At 41.1% G+C, this 15,593-nt stretch overlaps 1 protein-coding gene across 2 annotated transcripts in view; it reads right to left on the bottom strand.

The window, feature by feature from the left end:
- Positions 1-675: 675 nt before the first annotated feature.
- LOC125879541 (myosin-11-like) overlaps positions 676-15,593 on the bottom strand; it is a 35,498-nt gene continuing 20,580 nt past the window's right edge. For both annotated transcript variants that reach the window (XM_049561482.1, XM_049561483.1), the window contains 24 exons: positions 15,506-15,575; positions 15,113-15,273; positions 14,400-14,508; positions 13,448-13,579; positions 13,161-13,367; positions 12,713-12,850; positions 12,499-12,622; positions 11,961-12,132; positions 10,885-11,097; positions 10,249-10,393; positions 9,774-9,980; positions 9,327-9,431; positions 8,297-8,449; positions 7,887-8,135; positions 7,537-7,749; positions 7,237-7,449; positions 6,710-6,871; positions 6,413-6,541; positions 6,104-6,192; positions 5,395-5,518; positions 5,079-5,287; positions 4,713-4,821; positions 3,572-3,744; positions 676-2,015 (listed from right to left, as the gene is read on the bottom strand). In XM_049561482.1, the coding sequence (XP_049417439.1) occupies positions 1,772-2,015; positions 3,572-3,744; positions 4,713-4,821; positions 5,079-5,287; positions 5,395-5,518; positions 6,104-6,192; positions 6,413-6,541; positions 6,710-6,871; positions 7,237-7,449; positions 7,537-7,749; positions 7,887-8,135; positions 8,297-8,449; positions 9,327-9,431; positions 9,774-9,980; positions 10,249-10,393; positions 10,885-11,097; positions 11,961-12,132; positions 12,499-12,622; positions 12,713-12,850; positions 13,161-13,367; positions 13,448-13,579; positions 14,400-14,508; positions 15,113-15,273; positions 15,506-15,575 (3,850 nt within the window). In that variant the 3' untranslated portion in view covers positions 676-1,771. The remainder of the gene's footprint in view (positions 2,016-3,571; positions 3,745-4,712; positions 4,822-5,078; positions 5,288-5,394; positions 5,519-6,103; positions 6,193-6,412; positions 6,542-6,709; positions 6,872-7,236; positions 7,450-7,536; positions 7,750-7,886; positions 8,136-8,296; positions 8,450-9,326; positions 9,432-9,773; positions 9,981-10,248; positions 10,394-10,884; positions 11,098-11,960; positions 12,133-12,498; positions 12,623-12,712; positions 12,851-13,160; positions 13,368-13,447; positions 13,580-14,399; positions 14,509-15,112; positions 15,274-15,505; positions 15,576-15,593) is intronic.

Here is a 15,593-nt window from a genome sequence, read left to right as displayed (position 1 = left end):
TGTAGTCAGGACAAGAAAAATATTGTATTTTATAGAGCTACAACCAAAGACTTTTAAAAATTATAGTAGATTTAAACTTGTGTTTTTTAATTCTTATGTGTTTTTCATATCATAGAATTTGTAGATTATCTTCTTATTCATTCATTCATCTTCTAACCGCTTCATCCTCTTGAGGGTCGCAGGGGGGGCTGGAGCCTATCCCAGCTACATCGGGCGAGAGGCAGGGTTCACCCTGGACAGGTCGCCAGACTATCGCAGGGCTGACACATAGAGACAAACAACCATTCACGCTCACATTCACACCTACGGACAATTTAGAGTTATCAATTAACCTAGTCCCCAATCTGCATGTCTTTGGACTGTGGGAGGAAGCCGGAGTGCCCGGAGAGAACCCACGCTGACACGGGGAGAACATGCAAACTCCACACAGAAGGGCTCCCACACCCGGGATCGAACCGGCAACCCTCTTGCTGTGAGGTGAGAGTGCTAACCACCACACCACCGTGCCGCCCATTATCTTCTTATATTAATTAATTATTTTGTCTATCAAATGTCAGATAGTAGTAATCAATGCCCAGCATAATTTTCCAGGGTCAAAAGTGACATCTTCAAAAGCTTGTTTTGACTAAACAACAGTGCCAAACTCAAATATATTGAGTTTAATATAATACATGAAAAAAAAAAAGTACCAAATCTTCATATCTGAGAAGCTTGAGCCATCAACTGTTTTACATATTTGCTTGGAAAAATGACTGAAAGGATTAATTAATAGTCTATAATTAAGTGTAAATGTAAAATAATTTAATGAACAAATATAAATAAGTAAGATACTGTGGCAGGGATAGTGTTAATTTTTTGTGTACTTTCTCAGAGACCGAGACAAATCTCATTTTAAATATAAAGTTGTTAAAATATCTATGCAACTCCTTGACTTTATTGTTAAAGGGTAAGCTTGGTGTTTTGCAACTTGGACACAATTTTCCCATGTTTTTGTGTCCAAGTGACTAATGGGAACAACAGTTTTTGAAATTGGCCCAGTATATAGAGAGAGAGAGACGGCATCAGTTAAACACACAGAGCATGTTTGAACCATCAATGTATGCCCACTAAAACCACTTGTTTTTGTCACTGACAGGTTCAGATTATTTTTTAACCATCTATCAACATTTTGTAAAGGATCTCCTCAGAGACAGACCTTTTTGTTTAATCAGAAAAAGCCGCAGAATCACCATCACCAAACCCACCAGACTCTATTTAAGTAAACAGTAATTTTAGTGAGGAAAGAGCGAGAATATTTTCACATCTATCGAACCAAGGCATTTATTTGTGAGTTTTACTTTGTTTCTGGCGACTTTCACGATAACAAAACAATTATTTATTTAAATAGAGTCTGGTGGGTTTGCCGATAGAGATTTTCTGTTTTTTTATGGTTAAACAAAAAGTATCGTTCTCTTTAACAAAAAGGTCTATCTCATTGTCAGAGACTTCGAATAATAATCTGAACCTGTCAGTGGCAAAAACAAGCACTTTTAATGATGTCAATTGACAATGCAAACATTGTTGTTTACATTACAGCCTGTTGCTGGCTTCAGCACTCTCACTTAATACTGGAACAATTTCAAAAATTGCTTTGACACAAAAATTCAGGAAATAGGGTGCATGGTGAAAAATACTGAACTTACCCTTTAAACTAAACGTTCAAATAATTAATATAAAAGTGTGAAACTATTTCTGGGGCAGGTTCTGCCAGCTTTACTTGAGTGACACCCCTCTACTCATCAGGGGAGTAGGTGTAGACCTCCCCATGGGGCTCCATGGGAGGAGACGGAGACCGGGACGGAGGCTCTTCCTCCTGCAGCTCCACTGAGTTCTCCTTGATGGTGGTGCTCCTCCGGCTGATACTCCCTCCCAGCCCCAAGCTCCTCATGCTGCTGCTGCTCAGGCTGCCACCACCACCGCTGCTGCTCCGAGGGCTAGGGCTGCTGAACACCGCCTCCCCACTGCCACCGCCACGCCTGGGAACACCCGACACATCAGGAGGAGGAGAAAGAGGAGGAAGAGGAGGGTCAGAAGAAGATGGAAGGATAGAGGGAGGTGGCTTATTGCAAAGCGAGATTAAATAAAATAAATAAAAAAAGTTGAAGCCCCTGAAATCTTGCAGCAGGTGTAAACTGAAGAAATTAAAAGAGTGGTGAGGAAATGGAAGTAAGAAAGAGAATTTTTCCAGGAAGCTTTGAGGACAGTTTGCAGATCAGTGGTGTCTGAGGACAGGCGTGAAACAGGAAATGAAAGGAGGAAGAGGAAATTTAAAATCACAAATAATCTCATGCCTTAACAGTTCTTTTCTCAGACACTACAATAGTTTAAAACTTTAATTACAAAGAATTTGGATTAATGTTTTTTTTTTTAATCATTGCAAAACCATCACGTTTACTACAGCAGGTGGAACTGGATATAGTTAATAATAGTTTACTAATTGTGTTTCTTGCGTAACAGTATTGAAATGAGACAACAAGATTTTTTAAAAAGTTATACTTCTTTTTAACTTTGAGATGAAATATTAAATTGATGAGCTGATGAACTGATGATGAACTCCAAAAAACAATGTTGGGGCTCACAGCAGCTAAGTGTAATTCTTAATCTGATATATTTGCAGTATTTATTTTGCTGGCTTTCCCTCTCTTCCAACATTCTAATCAAGGACTTTCTCTAATGATTTTCATAATGATAACATAATTTTGTTTATTTATCTTCTGTTGATTTAGTTATTTATTTTTTTGCCTCTGCATCAACAAAAGCCAGGGTCAGGGGCATTATGTTTTCTGGTTGTCTGTCTGTCCCATTCTCAAGAATGTGATATCTCAAGAAAACCTTGTGGGAATTTCTTCAAATTAGGCACAAACGTCCACTTGGACTCAGAGATGAACTGATTAGAGTTTGGTGGTCATGGGTCAAAGGTCAGGGTCACTGTGACCTCGTCTGTCTCATTCTCGTGAACGTGAAATCTCAAGAAATTTCTTAAAATTTGGCAAAAACGTCCACTTGGACTCAGAGATGAACTGATTAGATTTTGGTGGTCAAAGATATTCACTTTACTATGACACTAAACAAATCTTCACATCTGAAAAGCTGTGTCCACAAAATATTTGGCATTTTTGCTTAAAAATAACTCAAACAATTACTGATTATCAGAATAGTTGCCAGTTAATTTTCTAGTAACTAAATGATTATTCAACTAACTGTGTCCACTTTACTGGAGAGCAATGAAAACGTTATGTTACGCACAGCACATATCTTGTAAACAACTCTTTCAAAAACTCAGTCTTGTTCAAAAATTTCAATGTGTTAAACAAATAAATATACTCACAGATATATTTTCTGCGTGAAAATTCCAATCAGAAATCTAACTACAGAGCAGAACTTCACTATGATAGATGTTCTAATTAATCACATATTTTATTGTAATTTTTTAAATTAGTATTACAGTAGTGTATCCCAGTGGTTCCACACAGCTCCACCTGTCACCCTACCACTCAATCCCAGAATTCAGAATTCAGCGGGCCCTACACACCTCAGTTTGCTCCTGAGTGAAGCCACATCTCTGCTGAGAGCATCATTGGCCTCGCTCGCCTCCTCCAGCTCCCTCTGCAGTTTCCTGCGAGCTGCTGTCACGCGCTGAGCCTCCTCCTCCGCCTCCTCCAGCTGGTGCTTCAGCTGCTTTACCCGCATGTTGCTCTTCTCTGCCTGCGCAGAGCAGAGAAACTTTTCTGTACAGGTATATGACTGAAAGCATCATAAATGACAGAAACATGATGCCTTTGTTACTTCTGTTTTTATTGTAAGTGCTAACATCATCATCAGAGTTTATCAGAGATTATCTTCTTATTCATTCATTCATCTTCTAACCGCTTCATCCTCTTGAGGGTCGCGGGGGGGCTGGTGCCTATCCCAGCTACATCGGGCGAGAGGCAGGGTACACCCTGGACAGGTCGCCAGACTATCACAGGGCTGACACATAGGGACAAACAACCATTCACGCTCACATTTACACCTACGGACAATTTAGAGTCACCAATTAACCTAGTCCCCAATCTGCATGTCTTTGGACTGTGGGAGGAAGCCGGAGTGCCCGGAGAGAACCCACGCTGACATGGGGAGAACATGCAAACTCCGCACAGATCAATGCCCAGCATAATTTTCCAGGGTCAAAAGTGACATCTTCAAAAGCTTGTTTTGACTAAACAACAGTGCCAAACTCAAATATATTGAGTTTACTATAATACATGAAAAAAAAAGTACCAAATCTTCATATCTGAGAAGCTTGAGCCATCAACTGTTTTACATATTTGCTTGGAAAAATGACTGAAAGGATTAATTAATAGTTTATAATTAAGTCTAAATGTAAAATAATTTAATGAACAAATATAAATAAGTAAGATACTGTGGCAGGGATAGTGTTAATTTTTTGTGTACTTTCTCAGAGACCGAGACAAATCTCATTTTAAATATAAAGTTGTTAAAATATCTATGCAACTCCTTGACTTTATTGTTAAAGGGTAAGTTTGGTGTTTTGCAACTTGGACACAATTTTCCCATGTTTTTGTGTCCAAGTGACTAATGGGAACAACAGTTTTTGAAATTTATTAAATTAAACATGATGCCTTTGTTACTTCTGTTTTTATTGTAAGTGCTAACATCATCATCAGAGTTACCTGGTCTTTGTACTGCTGAGCCTGCTTCCTCTCATCCTCCATCTGGATGGTTAAATCCTTCAGTTTCTTCTCTTTCTGACGCAGATTCTTGGCATTGGCCTGACGCTCTCTACACAACATAATTAACACAATATAATCATTGTAACGCTCAAGATAAATATAATAACATGAAAATAAAAAAGCTAAAACATGTTGGAAATGGAACCTTGTGCCTCCTCTTTTTTTAAAAGAGAAGTTTTGAGAGGCGATTTAATGCTGATGCATCTTCTTACTGTGTTTTAGTGCAGTTTATCTTATGTATGTGTCTCTTTGTTGCACTGGTTCTGTGTTCACTGGAATTTAACATGTCCCACCATGCACCAGTACCTGCTCTCAATCTCCAGCTGCTCCTCCACCTCCCTCAGTTTGGACTCCAGGGCGGCGATGGAGGATTTGAGTTTGGAGCGGCCCTGGCCCTCCATCTCTTGCAGTTTGGCCTTCAGGTCTTTGTTTTGTCTCTCCAGCTGCTGCCTGGATCCTTCCCTGGTCTGAGAGGAGGATCTCTCTGCTGCCAGCTCCGCACCTAGCTGATCCACCTGCACAACAGACGTCAGAAGGAAGCAATCAGACAAAAGGAACACCACTTAGAGCCACAGCCCGTCCTCTTTAAACCCTCCCTAGTCTAGTAGTAACCCGGACCTACCAGCTGCTGGCTCTTCCTCAGCCGGTCATTGAGGCTCTCCACGGTGGCCTGCTCTTCATCCAGCTCCTCCTCCAGCTGACTGATCTTAGTGTCCAAGCGACGCTTTTCATCAGACAGCAGTGATCTGAACAGGAGGAGGGATGAGAATAGAGAGATGGGTTCAGATAAAGGAAGAGGTTGGAGAGTAACTATGAGAAGAGATGATGACAGATTGCATTTGCCCCTTCAAGCCCTTTTCCACAAAAAAAGAATGCACTGCAAACTTGGAAACGGGTGAAATTTAAATAGTAAAATTAAAAAATGAATATATCCTCAGGCACTGTAAACTCTTGGTAATTTAAATTCAAACATTCAGATTGATTTTTACTTGCTATTTCCTGTTAGCATCACAAAACTTTTATTATGTTTTACAAGTCTGATGACTTTGGCCACAGTAAAACATGTTAAACTGAACTCTGCACTCTTACACTCTTGAACAAACATCTTAACAATCACTGGCTACATTTCTATGACGTGTCCTTAGTAGTGTCAAACATCTGAAGCATCATTAAATAATGTGCGTCTCCTTTTACCAGTCAACCAATCTCCCCTCTATCTGTAACTTTCTGTAACAAAAAGAAGCTTCTTGTTTACAATGCTTGTTTAAGTGTTTTTGTTTCTCTGGTTCATGAAACCTAAAATGTTCATGTTAATAACATAAAGCACCCACTTTCCAGAAGAGTTACTGGCCAGCTCCTCAGCTAGCTCGTCTCTTTCTGTCTCTGCCTGCTTACGAGCTCTCTCAGCTGCTGCCAACATCTGGACAGACAGACAGACAGACAGACAGAGGACATTGATGGTGGTATTAAGAAGGTTAGAAACACAAATCAACATCATGTTATCCTTCCCTAATTTAAAAAAAAACGTAATTTTGTTTTAAAGGTTGCCCTGCAGAATAAAAAAAAAAACTAAATATGTTGATATCATAATTAATGAGAAACAACAAGCTTTTATTTTGAAGCTGAAGTGTCTGCAACACCTCGTGCAGCTGGACGATGTCGGCCTCCATGGCCTTGGATTTGCGCTCAGCCTCTCTTGCAGAGCTGAGGACCTCCTTCTGGGCTGTACGTGAGTCCTCCAGGTCCCTCTGGAGATCCTTCACCTGGCCCTGTGAGGAGAGCAGAGGAGATCATGTAGGGTTTCGACTACATTTGATTCAGATTGACTCTTGTTGTTAGGTAACACTGAGTAACCACTCCAACAGGAATAAAAAAATGCAGAAGGCACTTTGTCATGTCAAAAATATTAGTTCAGCTTTTGTCACTTTGGAGCTAACCTGGATCTTGCGGAGCTGCTTGACTGCTTCGTCACGCCCCCTGCTGGCAGCCTCCAGCTGGTCCTCCAAGTCCTTCAGCTCCCCCTCTAGCTTCTTCTTGCTGCCGGACAGTTGACCTCGCTGCTTCCTCTCCTCCTCCAGCTCCGACTCCAGCTCACGCACCTGATAGAGCAACAGCAGGGAGGACCGTAAGACACCTTTTACTCTTTATTTTAGTTTGATTTATTACTGTATTTACATGTCATAACATAACGCGGGGGAGAGCACTCACTTATTCTGCAACACAAATTTATTCAAAGTCCACATTCGGATGTTTATATAGGTCAGAGAATAACCAACTGTGATTACAGGTGCTAAAGCATCTCAGACAGAGGGTGAGCACAGGTGTTCCAGCACAGACAGTTTGAGGAAAATAATGTTTTTCTTGACCATTAAAGCATGTAAACATGTTCTGATATGCACGTATGAACCTGAAAATGAGTATTAAAGGTCCCCTTTAAGAGGAGCAGCAGCAGGTTGTACTCCACCTGTTTGAGGAGCTGCTTCCTCTTCTCCTCGCCCATCTCACTGTGGGCGTGCAACTCCCTCTCATGCTGAGCTCTCAGGGCCTGACTGTTAACCTCCAGACGCAGCTTGGCATCCTCAGCGACCTGCAGCTCGTCCTCTAGCTCCTCCATCTGCGTTCTCATCTCCTCCACGATGGCCTCCAGGCCACGCTTGGCCTTCTCCAAGTCATGGACCTGATGGAGGATGGTGAGAAGATCAGAAATGATGTCTGTAATAAAGGAAACTGATACCTTTTCATTCATTTTTCAGTTTCTTCTTACACTCTTTCCCACGTCATCCTTGGAGCTGATGAGGTCCTCCATTTCAGCTCGGAGGACCTTCATGGTCTTCTCTGCCTCCTCCAAAGCATCCTGGTTCTCCTCCAGCGCTCTGGCCAGAGCTAACACCCGCGTCTCCTTCTCCCTCGCCTCTGCCTCTGCTCGATCCCGCTCCTCTGCATACTTAGAGGACACAGCGCGCTCCTCTGCCAGCATCTGATGGACACAAGGACAAAAGAGATCACAGGAGGTTAGAGGTGAGCGTTTTAAACATCTTTCCAGGGGACAAACCCACAGTAGTTCCTCTGAGCTAAAAAAAGCAAAGTGATCATTTTTCATCATTGCAGTCAGACCTGGTCAAATTTCTTCTGCTTCTTCTCCAGGTTGGAGACGAGCTGCCGCTGGCTGTCCAAGTCCATGAGGACGTCCTCCAGCTCCTGCTGCATCCGGCTCCGGCTCTTGTCCAGCTTGTCGTAGGCCGACGCCTTCTCCTCGTACTCGCTGTTGGCTGCCTCCAGTTCACGCTGCAGACGCTTCTTCCCTTCCTCTAGCAGCTCCACCGTCCCCAAAGTCTCGTCCAGCTTCTTCTTATAGTCGGACAGCTGGCAGAAGGTTAAACACGAAGTGGAGTTTGTCATGTTTAAACAGGGTGCTCTGCAATGTTATTGGTTTAAAAAAAGCCATCTACTTTTCTGTAGTTGTAACACCACTGATTTCACTGACTTGAACAGTTCAGACTTCTTATCTGTCTGAAGTTACTGACCTGCATGTTGAGGCTGGAGACCTGCCTCTCCACCGAGCGCTTGATCTCTGTCTCCTCCTCCAGCTGCTCCATCAGGCTGTTTCTGTCGTCCTCCATCTGACGCAGACGTCCGGACAGATTCAGCTTCTGACGGGTCTCTTCTGACAGCAGCTCCTGGAGGAGAAGGACAAGGAGATTGGAGGAGATGAGGAGAAAGGTGTCAGTTGATGGCAATGATGATCTATCACTGTGATAAAGACTGAACTTTCTCAAATGAGTGAGATTTTGACACACATGATTCCAAATAGACAGACCCCACTGACTTTGGTGATTCCTCTTGTGCTACCAGTGGGTCACAGTTTTCTCTTATTCAGTGAAATATCTCAACATCTACTTTATAGACTGGTTCTTGGTTACCAGAGGATGTAGCCTAACAACTTTGGTGGTTCGCTGACTTTTCCTGTACAACTGTTTTTCATTGACATTGGATGGACTGCTGTGCCGTTTCTTATAAACATTCAGGGCTTAAAGAAAGGAGAATTTATATGCCCAAAATTTATTTGCTAGTTGGGAGACAGATATGTATACATACATATACAGCCATATTCTTGCCACGCGACAGTTAAAAAATAGGCAAGAATATTTTCCACAGATATATGATTAAGTATTTGAAATGGCCTTGTGCTGGAGTTCTTTCATGGTGCCGGAGAACTTTAAGCCTTGTAACACATTCATAGTCTCCAGAGGATTATTTGAAATCACTTTGACCCCTTTACTTTTTCATCAGGTCAAAATTTAATGAAAAACCTACAAAATCACCTATCAGCCTCAGCTGTACCTGAGGTTTGGTGCTAATCAGCAAATAGTAGCATGCTGACATGTCAAAGTAAGGTGGTTAAACATGGCAAACATTACACCTACATGAGCATATTGCCATTGTGAGCATGTTGGCATACTGATGTTTATATTTAGCTCAAAGCAGAACTTCAAAACAGAACTACTATTGTATTGTACTATATAAACTGGTGTATATATCTGTGGTGTCCCTCACCTGTGCATCCTGGAGCTGGGAGGACAGAGTGGAGACATCTTTGCTCAGCTTGATGTTCTTTCCCTCCGCTTCGTTCAACAGACTGGTCACACTGTCCAGCTCCATCTGGTGGAGGCAAAGAGACAGAAAAGCAGAGAGATGGTAAGGACATGTGAGTGAGACAGAGGACAGGTGTATGTTGAAGTCCACATTATGTAGCTCTGTCCTTTGGACTATATTCTACCAGTAATAAATTAAGTCAGGATTAACATATGAAATTCAAGAAAGATGAATGCTGGTTGAAACTGTTATTCATTCATTTTCTGCTGATTTATTTTTTATTTTTCAGTTGGCTACTATTTAACTTTCAGTGTTGTATTTACATTATATACACTTGAATGCAAATAGTATTTGACATATATGAAGTTTAGTGCTTTAGTCTTTATGCATTAATATCCTATGACTCACAGTCATCTTGGAGACTCGCTCCCCCAACTCAGTCTTCTGTCGCTCACTCTCGTTGAAGCGTGAGTGCAGGTCGTTCAGCTGGCCCTCTACCTTCTTCTTCTTGTGCTCCACATCCTGTTTGGCACTGGCAAGGGATCTAAGGTCAGCACTCAGATCTGCCGTCTCCTTCTCCAAAGCCTGCTTGGCTTTCTCCAGGCTAGCTCTCACCTGGACAGAGAGATGTGATAGTAAGTGAGTGATTTCAAGCATTTTTTTTATGCTCTTTTGTAATTATTCCTTAAATTTTTCTCTAGTTTTTGCTCCCTTCATATCTGCATTCTCCATAGAAAAATTAAACCAAAACCAATTTAATGACTTTGGTGTTGGTATATTGTGCAGGTATTGTTCTGGACCTCTGGCCTTATGTTAAATTTATATATGTGAGACCTTTAATAAAAAATGTTGTGTGTGTGTGTGTGTGGGTGTCTGTGTGTACCCTCTTGGCCTGCTCCAGCTGCTCACTGAACTCCTCCACAGCCTGGCTGTGTTTTTGTCTCAGGTCTTGGATTTGGGCTTCATGGCTCCGTCCTTCATCATCAATGGCTTTCTTTAGCATGGCCACCTCCTGCTCACGCTTCGCCCTACCAGTGGCATATCATATTTTAATACCTGACATCACCACAACACATCCAACAGTAACATGGCTGAGAGGTCTGATTTACCAATGTCCACTTTTATGCAGATGACACTGTTATTTACAATGCTGTGCCATCCCAGAGAGAAGCTTTATGCTATTTATAGTCTGATTTTAACATTGTTTAGAGTCCGTTATTTGAGATTTGCTCTAAATGCAGAAAAGGTAATGTTGTTTAGAAATCAAAATATGTGCTGTTGTAATACTTTTAGGTTCTTTATTTACTTCTAGTCCTTCTTTTTACTTTGAAGTCTAGTATCATTTATTGAAAGTTTTTTACATACCCGCCCTTTTTTCTGTTGAGGCAAAGACAAAAAACTTGTTTCTGCTATACTTCTTTGTATACCTCAACATCACGTGAATAATCGATTAAACACTAATTTGAATGTGTGGACCGTTCAGTGGTGGTATATGTAGTATACAACAGATGGTTCAGACCGTAGTTCTTGCTGAGCAGCAGTGGTATCCAGGCTGTCCTCCAGCTCGGTGCGAAGAGCGTTCAGCTCTTCTCCAAGATCCCGCCGAGCTGCCTCCACCTTCCCCCTGGCTGTCCTCTCGGCCTCCAAGTCCTCTTGCAACTCTGAGAGCAAAACCTCCAACTCCCGAACCCGCTTCATTGCCACCCCACGCTGATTGGACTCGTCCTCCAAGCTGTTGACACAAAAAAGTTCTACTATAGTTTCTAATATCTTTACGTCTGTCTCTTTGAATTTCAGGAGTTTCATTCTTGTCTAAATAGAAATGTCTTTGTAAGGTTGGCTACCACATGGATACTGAGTTTTAGCAACCTTGAGTTTTTTTACAGTTAAAATATGAAACATTTTTGAGGAGATTTCTGTACTTTTCTATACCAGAGTTTTATTCCTGGTAGCATGTAGAAGCCTTTGAAAGAATATCTACACCTTCATGTTAGCAAAAAGGCCATTAAGCTTTATTTTACAGGTTTAACATCTTAATATCCTCACAATTAACTTTATGATACTTAGTATCATTTGAAGGTGAAAGTTCTGGGCTGACTGGTTTCAGATACTTTCAGAAAGATACGGAAACTGTGGGACGTAGCCATCCCAGTCCATCATCAGAAAGGTACGCTGTGGGAGGGGGTTTCAGGTGCTGTTTGACTTCTTGTACCACCCTCAAAAGAAATGATCAGCTTTGTATGCATGATAACTAATGGCCAGATTTCCATGAAATTTGCTGTGGACATTTTATGTTCCCAGAGGCTAATCCTGACTGATTTTGATGATCCTGCAGCTTTTACAGTGATTTAACCCTTAAAACTAAAGCCTCCCATTGGAAACAAGATATTCCATTATGTAAAATTTACTTGAGCCCATTTATGTGCCCTCCTTTGATTTTAATGACTTCACGATCTTTCCTCTAGCGTCACTTTCAGGATAAACCTGGTGGAACGTTGCTGCCAGGGATCTAAGAATCACTTGACAGTCACTATGGTGTTTATTCTATCCAACAATATGTCATATTATTAGCAGTAAGGAACATCCTCTGCTGACCGGGCCTGCGTGGCCTGGAGCTCCTCTTCCTTGGCAGCCAGCTGGGCTCGGAGTTCAGCTAGTTGGGCCTGCAGGTCAGCGTGCTGCTCCTGGAGATCAGCTAGCTCTGCCTCCACCTTCCTCTTAGCCTTCTCCATGTCCTGACGACCCTTCTCCTCCTTTTTCATACGCACTGCAGAAGATAGAAGACAGAGGACAGACTTCTTCTTAAAAGGTCATTTTACATTTTTACAGTGGTGTTATGGAAAAACAAGGTCAAAAAGTTCAGAGGCTTGATTTCTGTTTCTAGAACTCTAAGGGCTTTAGAAATTTAAAATAATATTTGAAATACAAGTACTCCCTTGTCTGAAGCTTTTAATTTTTCTTCTGCACACCTTATGAATGAAAATTGCGAAAAACAGATCGCCAGTTTTTTATTTATAATATTAAGGTCAGTAAATTATCTGCTGCATTTTTTTTTATATATCTAAACAGACGTGAGTAAATGTGAACCCAGGCTAATAATGATATAAGTAGATGAAGTCTGTTGCTGACTGACCCTCGAGGTCTGAGATCATGGACTCATGTTTGGCCTTGAGTTTGGTCAGATTCTTGGACTTCTCCTCCTCTTCTGCCAGGTTACAGCTCATGTCAGCCATCCTCTCCTCCAGAAGCTTACGCTCCTGAAAAGATATGAGAGAATCAGAGTAGAGCGTGCATTATTTATATAACACCTACAACACCACAAAACAAAACTGCCAAACTCTTTCTACCTTCTGTAGTTTGTTATTCTGATCCTCCATGATCAGAACGTCCTCCTCAAGTTTCTTGACTCTTCCCTCCACAGCAACTTTCTCCAGCTGCAGCTTCTGCTTAGCGTTCTCTTCCTCTGCTATTTGGGCCTCCATCAGCTGCAGGAAAGCATCATGTGGTGAAATATGAGCCAAAAATTAAGCTGAATAGTTTAAGTCACAAAGTCAAAACACCTGTGAAAAACCTACGTAAAGCTCAGGTACAAGAGAGGCGTGTAACAAAAAATGACTTAATAATCTATGTATCATTATTATTTGGGTTTAGACTGTTGGTTGAACAAAACAAAAACATTTCATGATTCTTTTTTACAATTACCGTACTATTTTCTGACATCAAACAATAAAGAATAATAATTGTTAGTTGCGACAATACTACTACTAATAATAATAATGACAATGATGTGTCCACCTGTAGCTGTTGCTCCATGTCCTTCCTCTCCTGCTGCAGAGCGTGGCTGCGTTCCTCCTCCTCCTCCAGCCGAGCCTCCATCTCGTGCAGCACCTCCTCTAGCTCCTGCTTCTTAGCCTCCAGTCGCACCCTCATCTCCTCCGCCTCCGCGTACAGCTCCGTCTCTGCTTGAAGCTTAGTCTCCAACTGAGCTCGCTCCTCCATCAGCTGCAAACACAGACTTCAGTTTCTTCTTTAAGATTTTTTTAAAGATAAAAAACATGATTAAAAACCTGCATTTATTTCACCTGGCAGTGTTTCTGGGTGATCTCCTTCAGCTCGGCCTCGGTCTTGACCGCCACCTCCTTTGCTGCTTTAAGTTCCTCCTCTTTCTGACCCATTTCTTCTTCTTGTCTGGTGACCTGCAGCAGGGGCTTCACCTGAACCACAGACGGATACATAACACATCAACAACTCAGCCTTGTTTGTTTTTTTAAAATTTACAGCGCATGGTTTCATGACCTTTACAGGAAATATAGCCACAATAACTCAAAGGTGTAATAATCATTAGACACCATACATGATAAATGGAGATTCTGATTCAGATTCTGACCACTAGTAGAGCTAATATTGTAAAATTGTGTCCTGATAATGGTGCCAGAGAAAAAGGCCATAATATTATCTAAAACGAAAAGGTTTTCTCTGTGTATGGTGGCCATTGTAAGAAGGTCAGATTCAGTTTGTCAGGCTCAGTTCTTCACTGTCAGATCTGGCTCAGCACAGGTATGCAAATAATAGCCTGCTAGAATTCAGCCCTGATCACACCTAATGTTAGCATCCTTAAGTTACACTTACATGCTAATAATATATTATATTTTGTTTTATTTCATTCTCCTTTACGTATTCTATTTCATTTCTGTATTATCTTCCCCACTGTTTCAAGTCAAACATGCTTTGACATCTAGCATGATACATTTAGCATCTTAGCATGTTAGAACACTAACATTAGTATATTAATATACTCATGTTTACTATATATCATTTAGCATACTGCATGTTTAGTGTGTGTGAGACAGTGCTTTCTCATGTCAAAACTTTTTTGCATTAAATTAAGCAAAGTAAAATGTTTAATCAGTGTTGCCAGGTGTATGATAATTATCATATTTCTACAAAATGTAACCATTTTATCAATATCTCTATAAACCCGTAACTGTATGTATGTGAACATATTGGAAATTTATGTGTGTGCGTGTGTGCAACCTTGGTGAAGAGCCTCCACCACTGCCAGTTCTTGAGTTTGAGGTAACAGGCGCAGTTCCTCTGGATCACCTTCATGGCGGTCAGCTGCTGCTGACGTTTACTGAAAGCTCTGAAAAGAAAGACTAGATGTAAGCAGTGGTGGAGAAGTTTTCTGATCTTGTACTTAGGTAAAAGTAGCAACTCCACAGTCTAAAAATACTCCTCGATGAGCAAATGTCCTACATTCAATTGTTTTCCTTAAGTAAAAACTAAATACAAATGTATTACGATGAAAGTGTCTTTAAAACACTGAAAGTAAAAGTGCTCATTTTGTAGAATGGTAAATGGCATTTCAGAATAATAATTATTGTATTATTGGATTATAATTATTGATGCATTTATGTCTTCATCACTTTAATGTTGCAGTAGGTTGAAGTTGAAGAAGTTAAAGATGCTTCTGAATTTTCCACCCAGGGTCAATATAATGTTTTATCTTAATCTAGATTAGTAGATTATAATTTATTTGTTGATAATATTCTGTATCATTAACCTGAACCTGCAAAGTAACTAGCAACTTCGGTCATCAAATAAATATGATGGAGTGAAAAGTTCAATATTTCCCTCTAAGATGTAGTGTAGTAGAAGTATAAAGTAGCAGAAAATAGAAATACTAAAGTAAAAGTACCTTAAACTTGTACTTAAGTAGCAGCTTCCAGGTTAACTGATTGTCTTACTTGCGGGCCAGGAAGCCTCTTGCTTGTGCCTGGAAGGCGATGATGATGACGGTCAGTTTGAGGTCTCTCTCCTCCTCCAGCTGGGCCAGAACTCCTGTCCTGAAGAACATCTTACTCTGACCGATACGATACAGGTTAGTATCCAGATCCAGGTGCTTTACCTGCAGGAGAGGAGAGGAGAGGAAAGTGCTTAAAGGGGAGAATCCTCGGCTTCTTGCAACTCCATTCTCAACCAAATTTATGCTCAAATGACATGGTCATTCAAGTTCTGTAAACTGTAACTGTGGGCACCCTCTCAACATTAATTTTAATACTGTATGTATTCAAGTATTCCAAAATCAAAGTACCAGCAGTAATATGTAACACAAAAATGTTCACTTCCATCTAGCTCACCATCAGACAACACGCCTGCTTCCCATCCATGAAGCCCTTAGGGATGGCGTTGGCAGCCAGAATCTCATATCTACAAATGAGAAAACAT

This window comes from Epinephelus fuscoguttatus, linkage group LG19 (genome assembly GCF_011397635.1).
Source record: "Epinephelus fuscoguttatus linkage group LG19, E.fuscoguttatus.final_Chr_v1".
Classification (NCBI taxonomy): Eukaryota; Metazoa; Chordata; class Actinopteri; order Perciformes; family Serranidae; genus Epinephelus; species Epinephelus fuscoguttatus.
The sequence above is the reverse complement of the archived record's forward strand: the minus strand, read 5'-3'. Positions and strand labels throughout refer to the sequence as shown.